The sequence below is a fragment of the Capra hircus genome, chromosome 23 (genome assembly GCF_001704415.2).
Source record: "Capra hircus breed San Clemente chromosome 23, ASM170441v1, whole genome shotgun sequence".
In the NCBI taxonomy this organism is placed as follows: Eukaryota; Metazoa; Chordata; class Mammalia; order Artiodactyla; family Bovidae; genus Capra; species Capra hircus.
In genome coordinates, this window is record NC_030830.1 from 39,891,696 (window position 1) to 39,904,196 (window position 12,501).

At 44.7% G+C, this 12,501-nt stretch overlaps 1 protein-coding gene across 1 annotated transcript in view; it reads right to left on the reverse strand.

Moving 5' to 3' along the window:
• Positions 1–10,455, reverse strand: part of UHRF1BP1 (UHRF1 binding protein 1) — a 72,941-nt gene extending 62,486 nt beyond the window's left edge. Inside the window, exon 1 of the mRNA XM_018038710.1 lies at positions 10,251–10,455. Coding sequence (XP_017894199.1) covers positions 10,251–10,294 — 44 coding nt within the window. The 5' untranslated portion in view covers positions 10,295–10,455. The remainder of the gene's footprint in view (positions 1–10,250) is intronic.

The following is a 12,501-nucleotide window of genomic DNA, read 5'->3' on the forward strand; positions in this document are numbered from 1 at the left end:
CATCACCACACCTAAGATAGCAGCACATTCAACTAAGGGTTGGTAGGTTCAAACCAAATAAAGTAACTGGAAGACACAATGAAGAGTTTAAAATACAAGCAAGGGTCTCTAGGGAGGACTATGAGCTCCTCAAGAGCTGGAACTGTATCACTTGGATCTCTGTCTAACTCAAAGCCCAGGATAAGGATGTTCAATTAAGGTCTACTGATATTAACAAGAAGCGAATAAATGACAATCGCCAAATAAGTGACATGAACTAAGGGGTATACCCAACAGTCTAGCCATATTCTCTCACACATTGCTAATCGACTCTATGCCTGATCATCCAAACATGTTAAACCAGGTTTAAGAGTGTCATCTATAAACACAAAAATAAATATAAGCTGTGAAGCTGAGGTTAGAAGGTACACACTTCCCATCTGCAATAATTAATAAGTGCCAGGTGTTTTAAAAGGAGAGAGGGAAAGAGATTAAGTATGTTCTGAAAGCTCTATCTAAAAGCTGTTATAATAAAATATGGTATCAGAAAATAAAAAAGAAGATATTTCTCTGAGAACAAAAAACATTTTTAAAGTAAGAGCTAACATTTAATTTCTTACTCTATTTCAGGCACTGTCCTAAGCATTATCTTATACATTTTTAATTAATTTCTCTCAATGACCTCATGACATAAAAGACAGCCACTGTCTCCAATTTATACATGAGGAAACCTAAGTGTGGAAAGGTTAAATAATTTGTCCACGGTCACAGAGCTAGTGAGCTAGGATTCAAGATCAAGCAGTCTGGCTCAAAAACTTGCAGTCTTGCCTACACTAAACCATCTCTGTGACTTTAAACAAAGTCAAGAGTTAGAGAAGTTTGGAGAAGAGAAACTCTAAGTCCCTCAGACCCAGGTCAACGGCAACAGAGAACACGATGAGCCCTGTCCAGATGCTCTGGCGTAGATTTCCGGCCTCTACGACCTAGCCAGTATCCTCTCAGCTGTATTCCTTTAACCCACACTGCACGATGCAGAGCCACAGGTAGTCTCCTGAAACCACCTGTTGCTTCTCAGCCTCTGCCTGGCAGCACCCTTCTGCCCCTGACTGACTGTGCCCTGCTGGCTCCACGGATACTTCTGAAGGCTTTACTGGGTCCAGTGTTCACAGGCCTATTTGTCTGTATAGGCAGGGAAGTCTCTGAGCAGGAATCTTGTCTCATTTGTTTCTGAGTTCCTGGTGCTTGGCATACAATGCAGGTGATCAAAAAGCTTCTGGAAAGAATTAATGAATAAATGGTTTCAGAATCAGAGTCCTCAAAGACAGCCCAGGGTCTGGGGCTAGCAGAAGGGGAGACCAGGCTCCATATCTGAATGGCTGAGGCTCCACCTGCAGCTGAATAGCCAACTCTCCTGCAACAAACCTTCCTCACAGAGGCACAGGAACCTCTCTTGAGGGTTCCGAGGACCTAGGAGCCACAGCCAGCTCCACCTGCAAGCAAGGGATATCCTTCAATACACTGCCAGGCCTCTCGTTCATATCAACCTCTGTCGAGACATTTCCTCAAATGAAATGAGCTCCTGAAACACTGCAGCCCCTTCCTTCACACAGGTTGGAAAAAAAAAAAAAGAGAGAGAGAGAGACTGAGAAGAAAGAAAGAGAAAGAAAGAAAAACAGATTTCTCTTAGAAAAGGGAAACATATATTTTCAGCTCTGCCTGGGAAAGCACTCTACCAGATGGCAGGAGGAAGTTCAGCTAGAATGAACTGAGCCATCCCTAGTTGGAATGTCCACTTTTCAGAACACCTCGACTTTCAAATGACTCATAAACCGCTGCCCGGACCCCTGCCCCATCCTCACTGCCATGGCAACAGAAACCAGTTTCGGAAAAATAAAAAACACACTTGGAGCTTCCAGAGTGTCTGCGGACTGAGGGGCTATGGAAGTGAGAGTGGCTTAGGGGAGCTGACCCTGTAGGGCATACCGTGAACTGGCGGTGAGCTAACTAGAATAGCATTCCTGCTCCCAAATATGTTCTCTCTTCCTCCCCCAGACTTAGCTGAAATCATATATCCTAAAGAACAGGGAATTTAAGGGGAGAGGAAGGGGAGCAGAAAATACAGGCCTGGGGGTAGCAGGGTAAGGGAGCAGAGGCCTGAGGGGAGAATCGGAGCAGTGGGTGCGTGACAGAGGGGCTTCGGGAGGTGGGGAAGAGACATAAAGGAGAGAAGAGAGGGTGGATCGAGAGCAAACCAGCTGTTTCAGATTCTGGCCTAAGTTGGTGGTTTTCAGCCCTGATAGACTCAACTCTACGAGTGGTCTTGCCAAGAGTGACAACCTTCTCTAAAATAATGTTCAAAACAATCTTTCCCAAGCGTAGTTGCAGTCCTAGAACTTTCACTGTAGTTTAAAGCTGTGCAGGGAATTCCCTGGTGGTCCCTTCCTTCCACTGGTTAGGTCAGGACTCCATGCTTCCTTCCACTGCAGAGGTCATGGATTTAACTTTTGATGATGGAGGAACTAAGTTCCCACAAACTGCATGGAGCAGCCAAAAAAAAAAAAAAAAAATTATGCAGTACTTTATGTTTACATGTAAGTAGGTTCATATAATCTAAACAAGCAATTCACCTCTGTAAGCATCTAACAAACATTCAGAAGCCAAAAAGGACAAAGGACAAGGAGTTCCCTGGTGGCCTAGTGGTTAGAATTCTGGGCTTTCACTGCTGTGGCCGGGGTTCAATCCCTGGTCAGGGAACTAAGATCGAGTAAACCATTTGTTGTGGCCAAAAATACATAAATAAATAAATAAAAGACAAAGGATAATCCTTCTTTGTATGAAATGATTCGCCATACTGCATGACATCAGCATCTCCAGCCCACTCATTGGATGCTGGTCATATCCCTCAATCAGAACTGGAAAAAATGGCCTTAGGCCCTGCTGAGAAACAGTGATCTCAATGATCTAAAAGATCTTACTCCAAACTTTTTCTTTAGACCCAGATGTCCATCTAGTGAGCTTATATTATATATAATTAACATACTATGGCTTTTGTGGGATGAGAACCTATTCAACCGTTGTAACACTATTTCTACTACTGAACCACAAACTCCACAAATTTCAAACTTAGAAATAAATTTTGAGAATATAACACTTCCATAAGTCAGAGACTTAAATACACTGACCTCTCACCATCAAAGTTCTCATTCTTTAAACGATGGGTTGACATCTAAGCTATATATCTCCAAGGCACTACAAAGACTCAGTATCCATGTAAAAGGATCATTGCTGTCGGCAAATAAAACAACATCAATCCAACACATCATTTATGATACATCTAGTCTTTATTTTACGGCAAGAAGGTACAAACTACCTATCCTTTACCTAGACTGCTAATGTATATTATTTTTACACTTTAGTTTTTCCCTTTACTATAGATATTGATTGATTGATTCCACTGCTTGTACTTATCGGGAAATGTTCCTTAGCTTCCATAATCAGTACCAGCGGCACTTTCTTCATCACACACAGATAAAGGCCCCTCAGTGATACTGGGTGAACTGTATTCCCTGTCACCTGCTCCCCTACCCTCACCCTGCTCCAGTCTGAGGTTTCCTGAGTTACAACCACGCATTCGCACTCGACATACCTTCTCCTGCACCCACTTCACACACGCAAAACATCCTCAGACCCTCTGGTTTTCAAAGAAGTCAAGGGTCATAATCCCTGCCACAAGAAGGTCACACCCAAGTAATCATCAAGAATTAAGCTGCCCCAAAAAAAGAACTTTTTCCCCCCCCTCAGTGATTCATGTCATACTTACAGATTATTTTCCAACCAGGTTTTATATTAGGTGCAGATAATTAAATGGCCTCTTTTTTTTTTTTTTCACTCTGAAAATATCGTATATAATTGCGCTATATTCTTAAACTCCAGATAAGTAAATCCTCTAAGGACCCAACCCAGTATATACATATCAGGTGTTTCACCTATTCTGAGGCCCAAGTTTACCTTGTAGTATGCCTCGGTAAGAAAAAAATGTCAAACAGGACCAGCCCTAGTTTTCTTCTCTGCTTAAGCAATGATACAAAGCATTCATCTCTACTTCTCTGCATTAAAATGTCAAGAAACATAATTCTTACATGTCGAAAGAATTATTCATTTGGATGACCTCTCTCGAACAACTTTTATAAGTAGTAGTCGTCACTGTTCACTGAATTCTTTTTCAGTACCAGGCACTTTTATACATGGTTTCCAATCCTCAAGACAAGTATGCGTTATTATCCCCTATTTAACAGACAAGGAAACCAAAGCTTCAAGAAACTAAAAGACTTGCTGAACACCAGCTTACAAGTAGCAGAGTCAGACTGCACAGCCACCTTTCAGAATTCAAAGTGCTGGTTCTTTCCACTACAATAACATGCTGCTCAAAGCAGCTGATTTCATTATTTGTGAACCATACGTTAAGCTTTTTATGTCAGATACATATGACCACATTGCTTTGAAATTTGTATTGCTTATAAACACTGCTTTTTTTTAAGACACAAGACAACCACTTTAGGGTAAAAGAAAATCACCCTTGGAAAGGTATAAAGATCCTAAGACAAAAACTATTAAATTCAAATTTTAGTTTCTTTTTTTTTTAATTTTTATTTATTTATTTACTTTTAGTTTCTTTAGTAAAGATAAAAATCTATGCCAGGGCTTTCACTGCTGGGGCCTGAGTTTAACAGCTGGTCGGGGACCTGAGATCCCACAAGCCACGTGGCACATCTTTAAAAAAACAAAAGCCATGCCAGCGGGGTACTAAACTTACAGATCAGAAAGAAATTATTTAATATCCGGGGTAGTCTGAACGCCAAATATTTAACAAAAACTCAAACACCTAAAGAACAATCCCTCCTTTCTCTTAAGGTAAATGACTATTACTTTGACAGGGAGCAAAGCATCACATCCATTCCAAGTAAGAAATGTTATGGGTTAATGGTTACAAATTACCCTAATTATTTCCACTGAACCTGTCCAATTGGAACATTTTTTCAAAAAGTTCTTATGTTTCCAAGGTTCTGACATTTGCTTGTGACTAAAATTCACAAACAAATCAGAATTTGAAAATTAAACAAAGGCAAAAATAAAGGGGCCATCTGGTTTATCACAGATGAAGTAAAAATATTTCAAAACATACCCACCAGAATGGCTAAAATGAAAAAGATAAAAAATACAAAGTGTTATCAAGCATGGAGAACAACCAGAATTCTTATACACTTTCAGGGGAAGCGCAAACTGTATAGCCAGTTAGGAAAACTGTTTAGCAATATCTATTAAAATTTAACATACACATATCCCGTCACCCAGAAATTCCACTCTTAGGTATATCCACAACAGACACACTTATTCACCAAAGGATATGTACTAGACTCTTCCTAATAGCACTATTCAGCACAGCTCTGAACTGAGAAACTATACAAATATCCATCAACAGAAAAATGTACAAATAAATTTAAGTATATTAATAGAATAATAGCAATAAAAACAGAAAATCTACAAATTGAAACAACAGAGATTAACCTCACAAAAACAATGTTGAGCAAAAGAAGCCAGGCATGAAAGTATATATTCTGTGATCCCATTTATATAAAGTAGAAATAAAGACAAAACTAATCTTTGCTGTTAGAAGTCAGGACAGTGGCTAGAGGCAATGATGGGGGGGACTCAGGGAGCTCCTTGGTGTTGGTCAATATTCTCCTCCTTCACATGGTGCTGGTTGTCCAATCTGAAATACTCAGTAGATGAGATGCATTAGAGCAGTAGAGAGATGAAGGCGCCTGGCTCTGGAATGGGAGTGACTGTGTTAGGATCTCAGTCCCACCACTTACTGATATAGGGCAAGTTATTTAACTGCTGTGTCTCATTTATTTCTTCATCTATAAAATGGGCCTAATGTCTCCTTCACATGGTTAGGCTGAGGATTAAATCATCATAAGACATGTAAAGTGCTTATTCTCACAACTGGCTATTACTATTAAATATTTGCTAAGTCAATAAAAGTGCTTCTTCAGAAGCAAGACAAGATGAGGAACAAAACAAAAGATGTATATGATTGCACTATTACCAGAAAATGTACAAAATAATTATTCAGGAAATGAAGATGATAATAAGTAAGGCCTAATCCAAAGGAGTGTGACTTGGAAGCAGAGACAAGCCCTACCCACACAAACCTTTACCTAAACAGACCCTGAGCAGGCAGTCAGCCTCCGAGTGGGCAACTCCAGCAGTCCACCGGGGACGGGCCATGGGGTTTCTCCAGGATGAGGGGGCATTGATCAGGATCTAAGAAAGCTGAGCTCACAGTCAGGTTCTCTTATTCTCCGAAAGGACTCTGAACTCTTCTAAGTTTCTGATTTCACCTTTGCTTATGTTTTTTAAACTACCTATCGTGTTATCAGCCATGTCTCTGTCACTTGGAGTCACATTTTCTGCAGCCATTTAGAGTAAATAATTAAGATTTCTGCTGACTTTCTAACAGAGCCAGTTGAGTGAGTTGCAGTCACCTATACCATGGACGTGTCCCTAACTTCTCCGGCCATGTTATGACAGCTACTCTTCATTAAACTCTACTTTCATGCCAGGCACTATAATAAAGACTTTATCCCCAATTTCTCAAAAAATTCTGCTAAGTATGTAGTATTGTCTCTTATTCTCATCTTTTACAGATAAGAAAACTAAGGCTTAGAAAGGCTGCCCTGTATTACTAAGTGGCAGAGTAGGAAGATGAATCTAGCTTGTCTGGCCCCAGAGAAAACTCCTTTCCATGAGCAATAGTCCTTTGACTTACTTTGCAATCCATCATATTTCTTCCTATTTGTACAACAAAAGGTCATTAGCTAAGGGGATCTAAAATAAGAATAATCTAATTCAGTGAAAAATCAATTTAGGGTATTTTTTAAATTAATGTTTTTGTTCTAAGTAAAAATCTCCTCCTGGGTTTATTTAAATAAGCACTGAACATAAAAGCTATTTGTACTATACAGCAGTTACCCAAATCATAGGTTAAAGCCCTTAAAAGAGAATTATACTTCTTCCCTACTGAATCCCCAGCACCCAGCTCAGTGACTGGCCTAGAGTAGGATCTGGAAAATCACCTCCTTCAAATCTTATTTATCAGAATAGTCTACTGATAAGCAGGATGCATTCCAACAAGACACTTTAATATGCAAAACTTCATGAGCAAAATGAAACACAATATAGGAGTCACTGGGATATCCTTTCTGCTGTAGGATACTCCTCCAGGTCAAGCAGCACTGTCATCATCAGCAACAAGTAATTGTTAAACACCTACAAATATTTATTTAATATAGTAACCCAGTATCCCAACTCTCCTCTCTTTCCTCATCAGGTTTGGCAAGCCACAGAAATTATAGTTCCTCTCCAAGCATGCCAGCCTCTGGATGTGTAGTAGAAACCATATAGAGACACAAATATTACATGTGATTAAGGAAGCTTTTCAAAGTTAAATCAACAGGAAGGCCTCAGGAGTTTGACCTTTCCCCAAGTCTGACCTACATCCTAGCAAAAAAGGCAGCCCTGAATAACCTTCCACCCTACTTCTCGGTCAACCACACAACCCTGGGGAAACAAGAAATTTCTACCAATGTCTAACACCTATTCCTACTTCATCTAAAACAGATACTTTGTTCACTAAGGAGTCACTGAATATGTCAGCATATACTTATTAAAATTTTTCTTTAAAAATTCTATCTTCTTAGAGACAGCACAGACTATGAGTGGACCATATTACAGCAGAAGTGTACCAGAATCAGGGAGCAGAACTGTACCAGAAGTGTACCAGAATCAGGGAGCAGAACTGTACCAGAAATGTACCAGAATCAGGGAGCAGAACTGTACCAGAAATGTACCAGAATCAGGGAGCAGAACTGTACCAGAAATGTACCAGAATCAGGGAGCAGAACTGTACCAGAAGTGTACCAGAATCAGGGAGCAGAACTGTACCAGAAATGTACCAGAATTAGGAAGCCAGGTTCTATTTCTCTACCGATTTTTGGGCCACTCCATGGGGCTTGCGGGGTCCTAGTTCCCTGACTGGGGGTTGAACCCACGCCCTTGGCACTGAAAGCAGAGTCCTCACCCCTGGATCGTGAGGGAACTCCCTCTATTTCTCTACTGTACCTTCCACCGCAACTTAAGCAAGTCACTTATCCTTCTAGGCTTTAGCTTCCTCAGTCATAAAATGAGAGGCTGAACTAGTCAGGGGCTATTCAGGGCATTCACTCAAGATGTCTTAAGAGGTTAAGGCATGTATTTTAAGGGATTCTTAACTTTCCCCACCATGGGAACTTACATAAAAAATTATCTGTTTGCATATGTGGATTTTTCTGGAAAAGTCTATGGCTTATATCAAACCATCACACAAATAACCACAAACCTCCCAAATAACCACATCGCATGCTTTATTGAACACTTACTAGGCACTGAGCACTGCCCTAAGCCCTTGTGTATTAACTCATGTAACCCTCACAATAACCCTTTGAGTTAGATACTACTATTATCCTCATTTTATAGTTAAAGAAAGTAAACCAAAATCAGCCTGACTTCTTAAACACAATGCTATGTTAGGTAAGATCATCTCTAAACCCAAAAATTGTCTGATTCTGTGCTCATTCAAATTAATGGTTTCCCTTCAGTTAAATTTTCCGCCTCATTCACAATCATTAGTCGTACACATGTCTTTACACAGAGCAAGCAAATTCATGGCACACCCAAATGAATGTTACCTGAGAAAGAATATACTAGGGAATTAACCCAAGTAGAGGATCCAAAGGCACCTTCCAACTCCAGCCTCTAATGTGCTTTTACTTTAAAACATGGTGTGGTGATTAGCCAAGAGATGAATCTGAATCTAATTACTAATTAAAGTCTAAAATCAAAATAACAGTAAATTGGCCAAAGTGTCTGCCAGAAGAGAGGATGCAGTGCCAGCGACAGTGTCTCACACAGCACTCACCAAGGCAATGAGAAGAGCAGAAAAGAAAGGAGAGCAAGGCCTGGGGTCGTGGTGACTGGCTCCTCCCCCTGCTCCGTCCTCCTCAAAACCACTGACCACTGTGGAGCCAAAGACGGGATCACCCTCCACGTGAGAGACAACGACTGTCTAAAGGTATCGCTAAGCCCTGTCCGGAATAAGGAATGAAAACGAAGTGAAAGGCCAGCTTCTGATTTTTCTGGACACCAGTTCTGACAAGCTGCAATCCTAACTCAGGGGTCAGCAGTCACCCAGATACAAGCGAACAGTTTGGCGTGCCACCCAGCTCGGGTCCAAACGCCTCGGCGGACATAACATTGCTTTGATGGCTGCAAAGCAGAAGTGGGCGTCGTTAGTTCTTTTCACAGGCTGTCCAAATATCCTCCATATCTTAAAGAGAAGGCTGTTGAAACTTTATGCCCAACTCTCATGCCCTTTCTCCATTTAGTCTGTGTTAATTGAGAAGAGAAGCCCCGGGAGGGGAAAAGGAGATTAGAGGAACGGCCTGGGCGCAAGGATTAGATCTTTTTCGAGAGTGATGCAACAGGGTCAGCCAGACGACGAAGACAAGGAGCTGGGAGCTTCTTGGGGGAGAAAAACCAGTATCGCGGGTGGGAATCTCAGCGGTGGATGGGTTTTGAAGGACTGGGGAACGGGGTCATTTTTAAGTGAGTGGCCGGGGTTGAGGGATCTAGTCCGGAGCAGAAGGAGGAAGACGAAGACCGAGGAGCGGGCAGGTGGGCGGGTAAAGAGGCGGGCAGACGGCCCCGAGGGAGGGGCAGAGCGCGGAGAAGACGCCGCGGCGCGGGCAGGAAAGAGGGGGAACCGCGGGGGCCACCAGGGGCCGGGCAGAGGGCCCGGGGCGGGGGGCATGCAAGGGGCAGCGGGGCGACCTGCCCGGCGGTGTGGGAACTGAGGTGCGCGCGGCCCGTCAGGAGATCCTTGCGGTCGGGGGGGCCAGGAGCTCTTCCGATAGGAAGGCGGGCCTGGGCACCCGCGCCGGGGCAGGGGCGCCGGGCCCCCAGGGCCCAGGGCCAGGGCAGAGCAGCGCGGTGACAACGGTCGCGGCCCCCGGAGCGGGCTGTCCGGCTCGAGCTGAGGCGGGGATCGCCGCCGAGTCCTGGCCCCGGGGCTGAAGAGAGGGAGGCCGGCCCGGAATACGGCTTTTAGGGAGGAGGGTCGAAGGGGACGAGGACGGGCCCGGGACGGCCGGGGCCGGCGCTGGCGCTCTCACCGGGACAGGTGCTTCAGGATCTGCTTCTTAATGAGCCCGGCCATGCCGGAGCCGCGGCCCGCGCGGAAGGCGGGCGGGGGGCTGTGGCCTCCTCAGCCGCGAGGGAGACGCGCGGCCCCTCACCTCGCCGCGGCGCGGGGACCGGATGCCGCCGCCGCTGCCGCCGCCATGGCGCTCTCCAACCCCTGCCCCGGCGCCCGGAGCTCCGCCGCGATCCCACCCACCCGCGCGGCGACGCGGGGATCGCGCGCCGCCAGCCTGGATCCGCCGCGGTCCCGGGCGCGCGGCGGCGGGGGCGCGCGCGGCGGGAGGAGGGGCGCGCGCGGCGGCGGGGGCGCGCGCGGCGGGAGCAGGGCCGCGCGCGGCGAGAGGCGGGGCGGGCGGGCTCCGGGCTCCCTCTCTCACTTAGCGCCGCCTGCCGCCTCTCAGCCAAGAGAGAGCTGAAAGGCTTCGCCTGTCAGCTGCCGGAGTTTCACACCTGGGCTGTCGCCTTGAAGAATCGGGGAAAGGCGGCGTTGTCTCTAATTTTTTTTTTTGCGGGAATTCACTAGATAATTGCATATTTGGCGGTCCACCTCTCTCATTCATTTCACTCACACGTTCACTCATTAGTTTAACACCAGCTAACTGTATTCCAGGAACCGAGCCGGGGAGTGAAGAGTAGGTTCAAAGACCTCGCAGGACCATAGTACCACGGCACTCTGCTGCTTTGTGCTGACGAGTGACAGGGGGACGCCTCGTCATCCTCTTTGTGCCCCTCTTAGCCTCCATCCAGTTAACCAGAGGATAAATGTTTACTCAGCCCGTACGAGGTGCACTGCAGAGGCCCCCATTCCCAAATGCTGGGGGCAGCAGAAAAGGAGGCGGTAACTTTAAATGACCAAGGACTTCAGAGGTCGCTTTTTTTTACAAAGGAGGAAACTGAAGCCCAGGGAAATATCTGAAAGAGCTTATTTAAGGTCACAGCCACCTAGAGAGAAACAAGAGGCTAGAAGCCAAGTGTTCTCTCAGTCCAGTACTACTTCCCCCCTATTTCACCCATTCGCCTAGATTCTGGCAAAGGTGAGAAGGTGGCCGTTTTCAGGACTTACACCTTCAAGCAAAAATCTGAACAAAATACTCTCCGAGACAGGCTTATAGGAAATCTGGCCACCAGTTAAGTTTATTCGTTCTTGTAAACACATAATACATGTTCAGTTCAGTTCAGTTCAGTTCAGTCGCTCAGTCCTGTCCGACTCTTTGCGACCCCATGAATCGCAGCACGCCAGGCCTCCCTGTCCATCACCAACTCCCGGAGTTCAGTCAGAGTCGCGTCCATCGAGTCAGTGATGCCATCCAGCCATCTCATCCTCGGTCGTCCCCTTCTCCTCCTGCCCCCAATCCCTCCCAGCATCAAAGTCTTCTCCAATGAGTCAACTCTTCACATGAGGTGGCCAAAGTACTGGAGTTTCAGCTTTAGCATCATTCCTTCCAAAGAAATCCCAGGGTTGATCTCCTTCAGAATGCATGAACATAATGCAAAAGTCAAGTCCCTTGTTCCTCAGCCGTTCAGTTCTCTTCCCCTAACAACTGTTACCTGATTCCAGAGATAGTCTGAGTATATGGTGAAGCACATAAATGTCAGGTTTTTAATACAAATACATTCCTGTGCCTTAGTCATAGTAAGTTCATATTTCCCAGAAGTGCCCCCCCATTGCCTTTTTTAAAGGGAACATATCCTCCTCAGCCTTGGTTCTCTGCTATCCATTTCTTTGCAGCAGGACTGCATGATTTATCATTTCTCCATGTGCCCTCCTCTCACCAGAATACATCCTAGGGACCAATAGATCCCACAGAAGAAGAGATTTCTTGCCAGGGATATTGATCATAATCCCTCTTTCTAATTTGGCTGTCAGATGCAGGGGCCTCTGGGCAATTTTTTGCATTTCATGTTTCTTTTCCTAGAGAATCCTAGCAGCTGACTGGATATCTGACATCAGCGATATAAAATAAAACTCGCCTCAAGGTCAAAGACTCATCATCCTTGCTGGATGATTCACCATGCCTGATGAATGAGTAATTTTTTCACTGAAAGCAAAAACTTACGCTCCAAAAGAAGAAACACATGGAACAGAAGCATTCCTACTCTCACCAATAGCACACTTTCCCTGCGATGCTAAGAATGCAAAGCATATAAAAGCAAAAGAGATTTGGGGCCAATCTATATTTTTCCTTTAAGGTTAATCCTTTCAAGATGGTTGTAGATTAACAT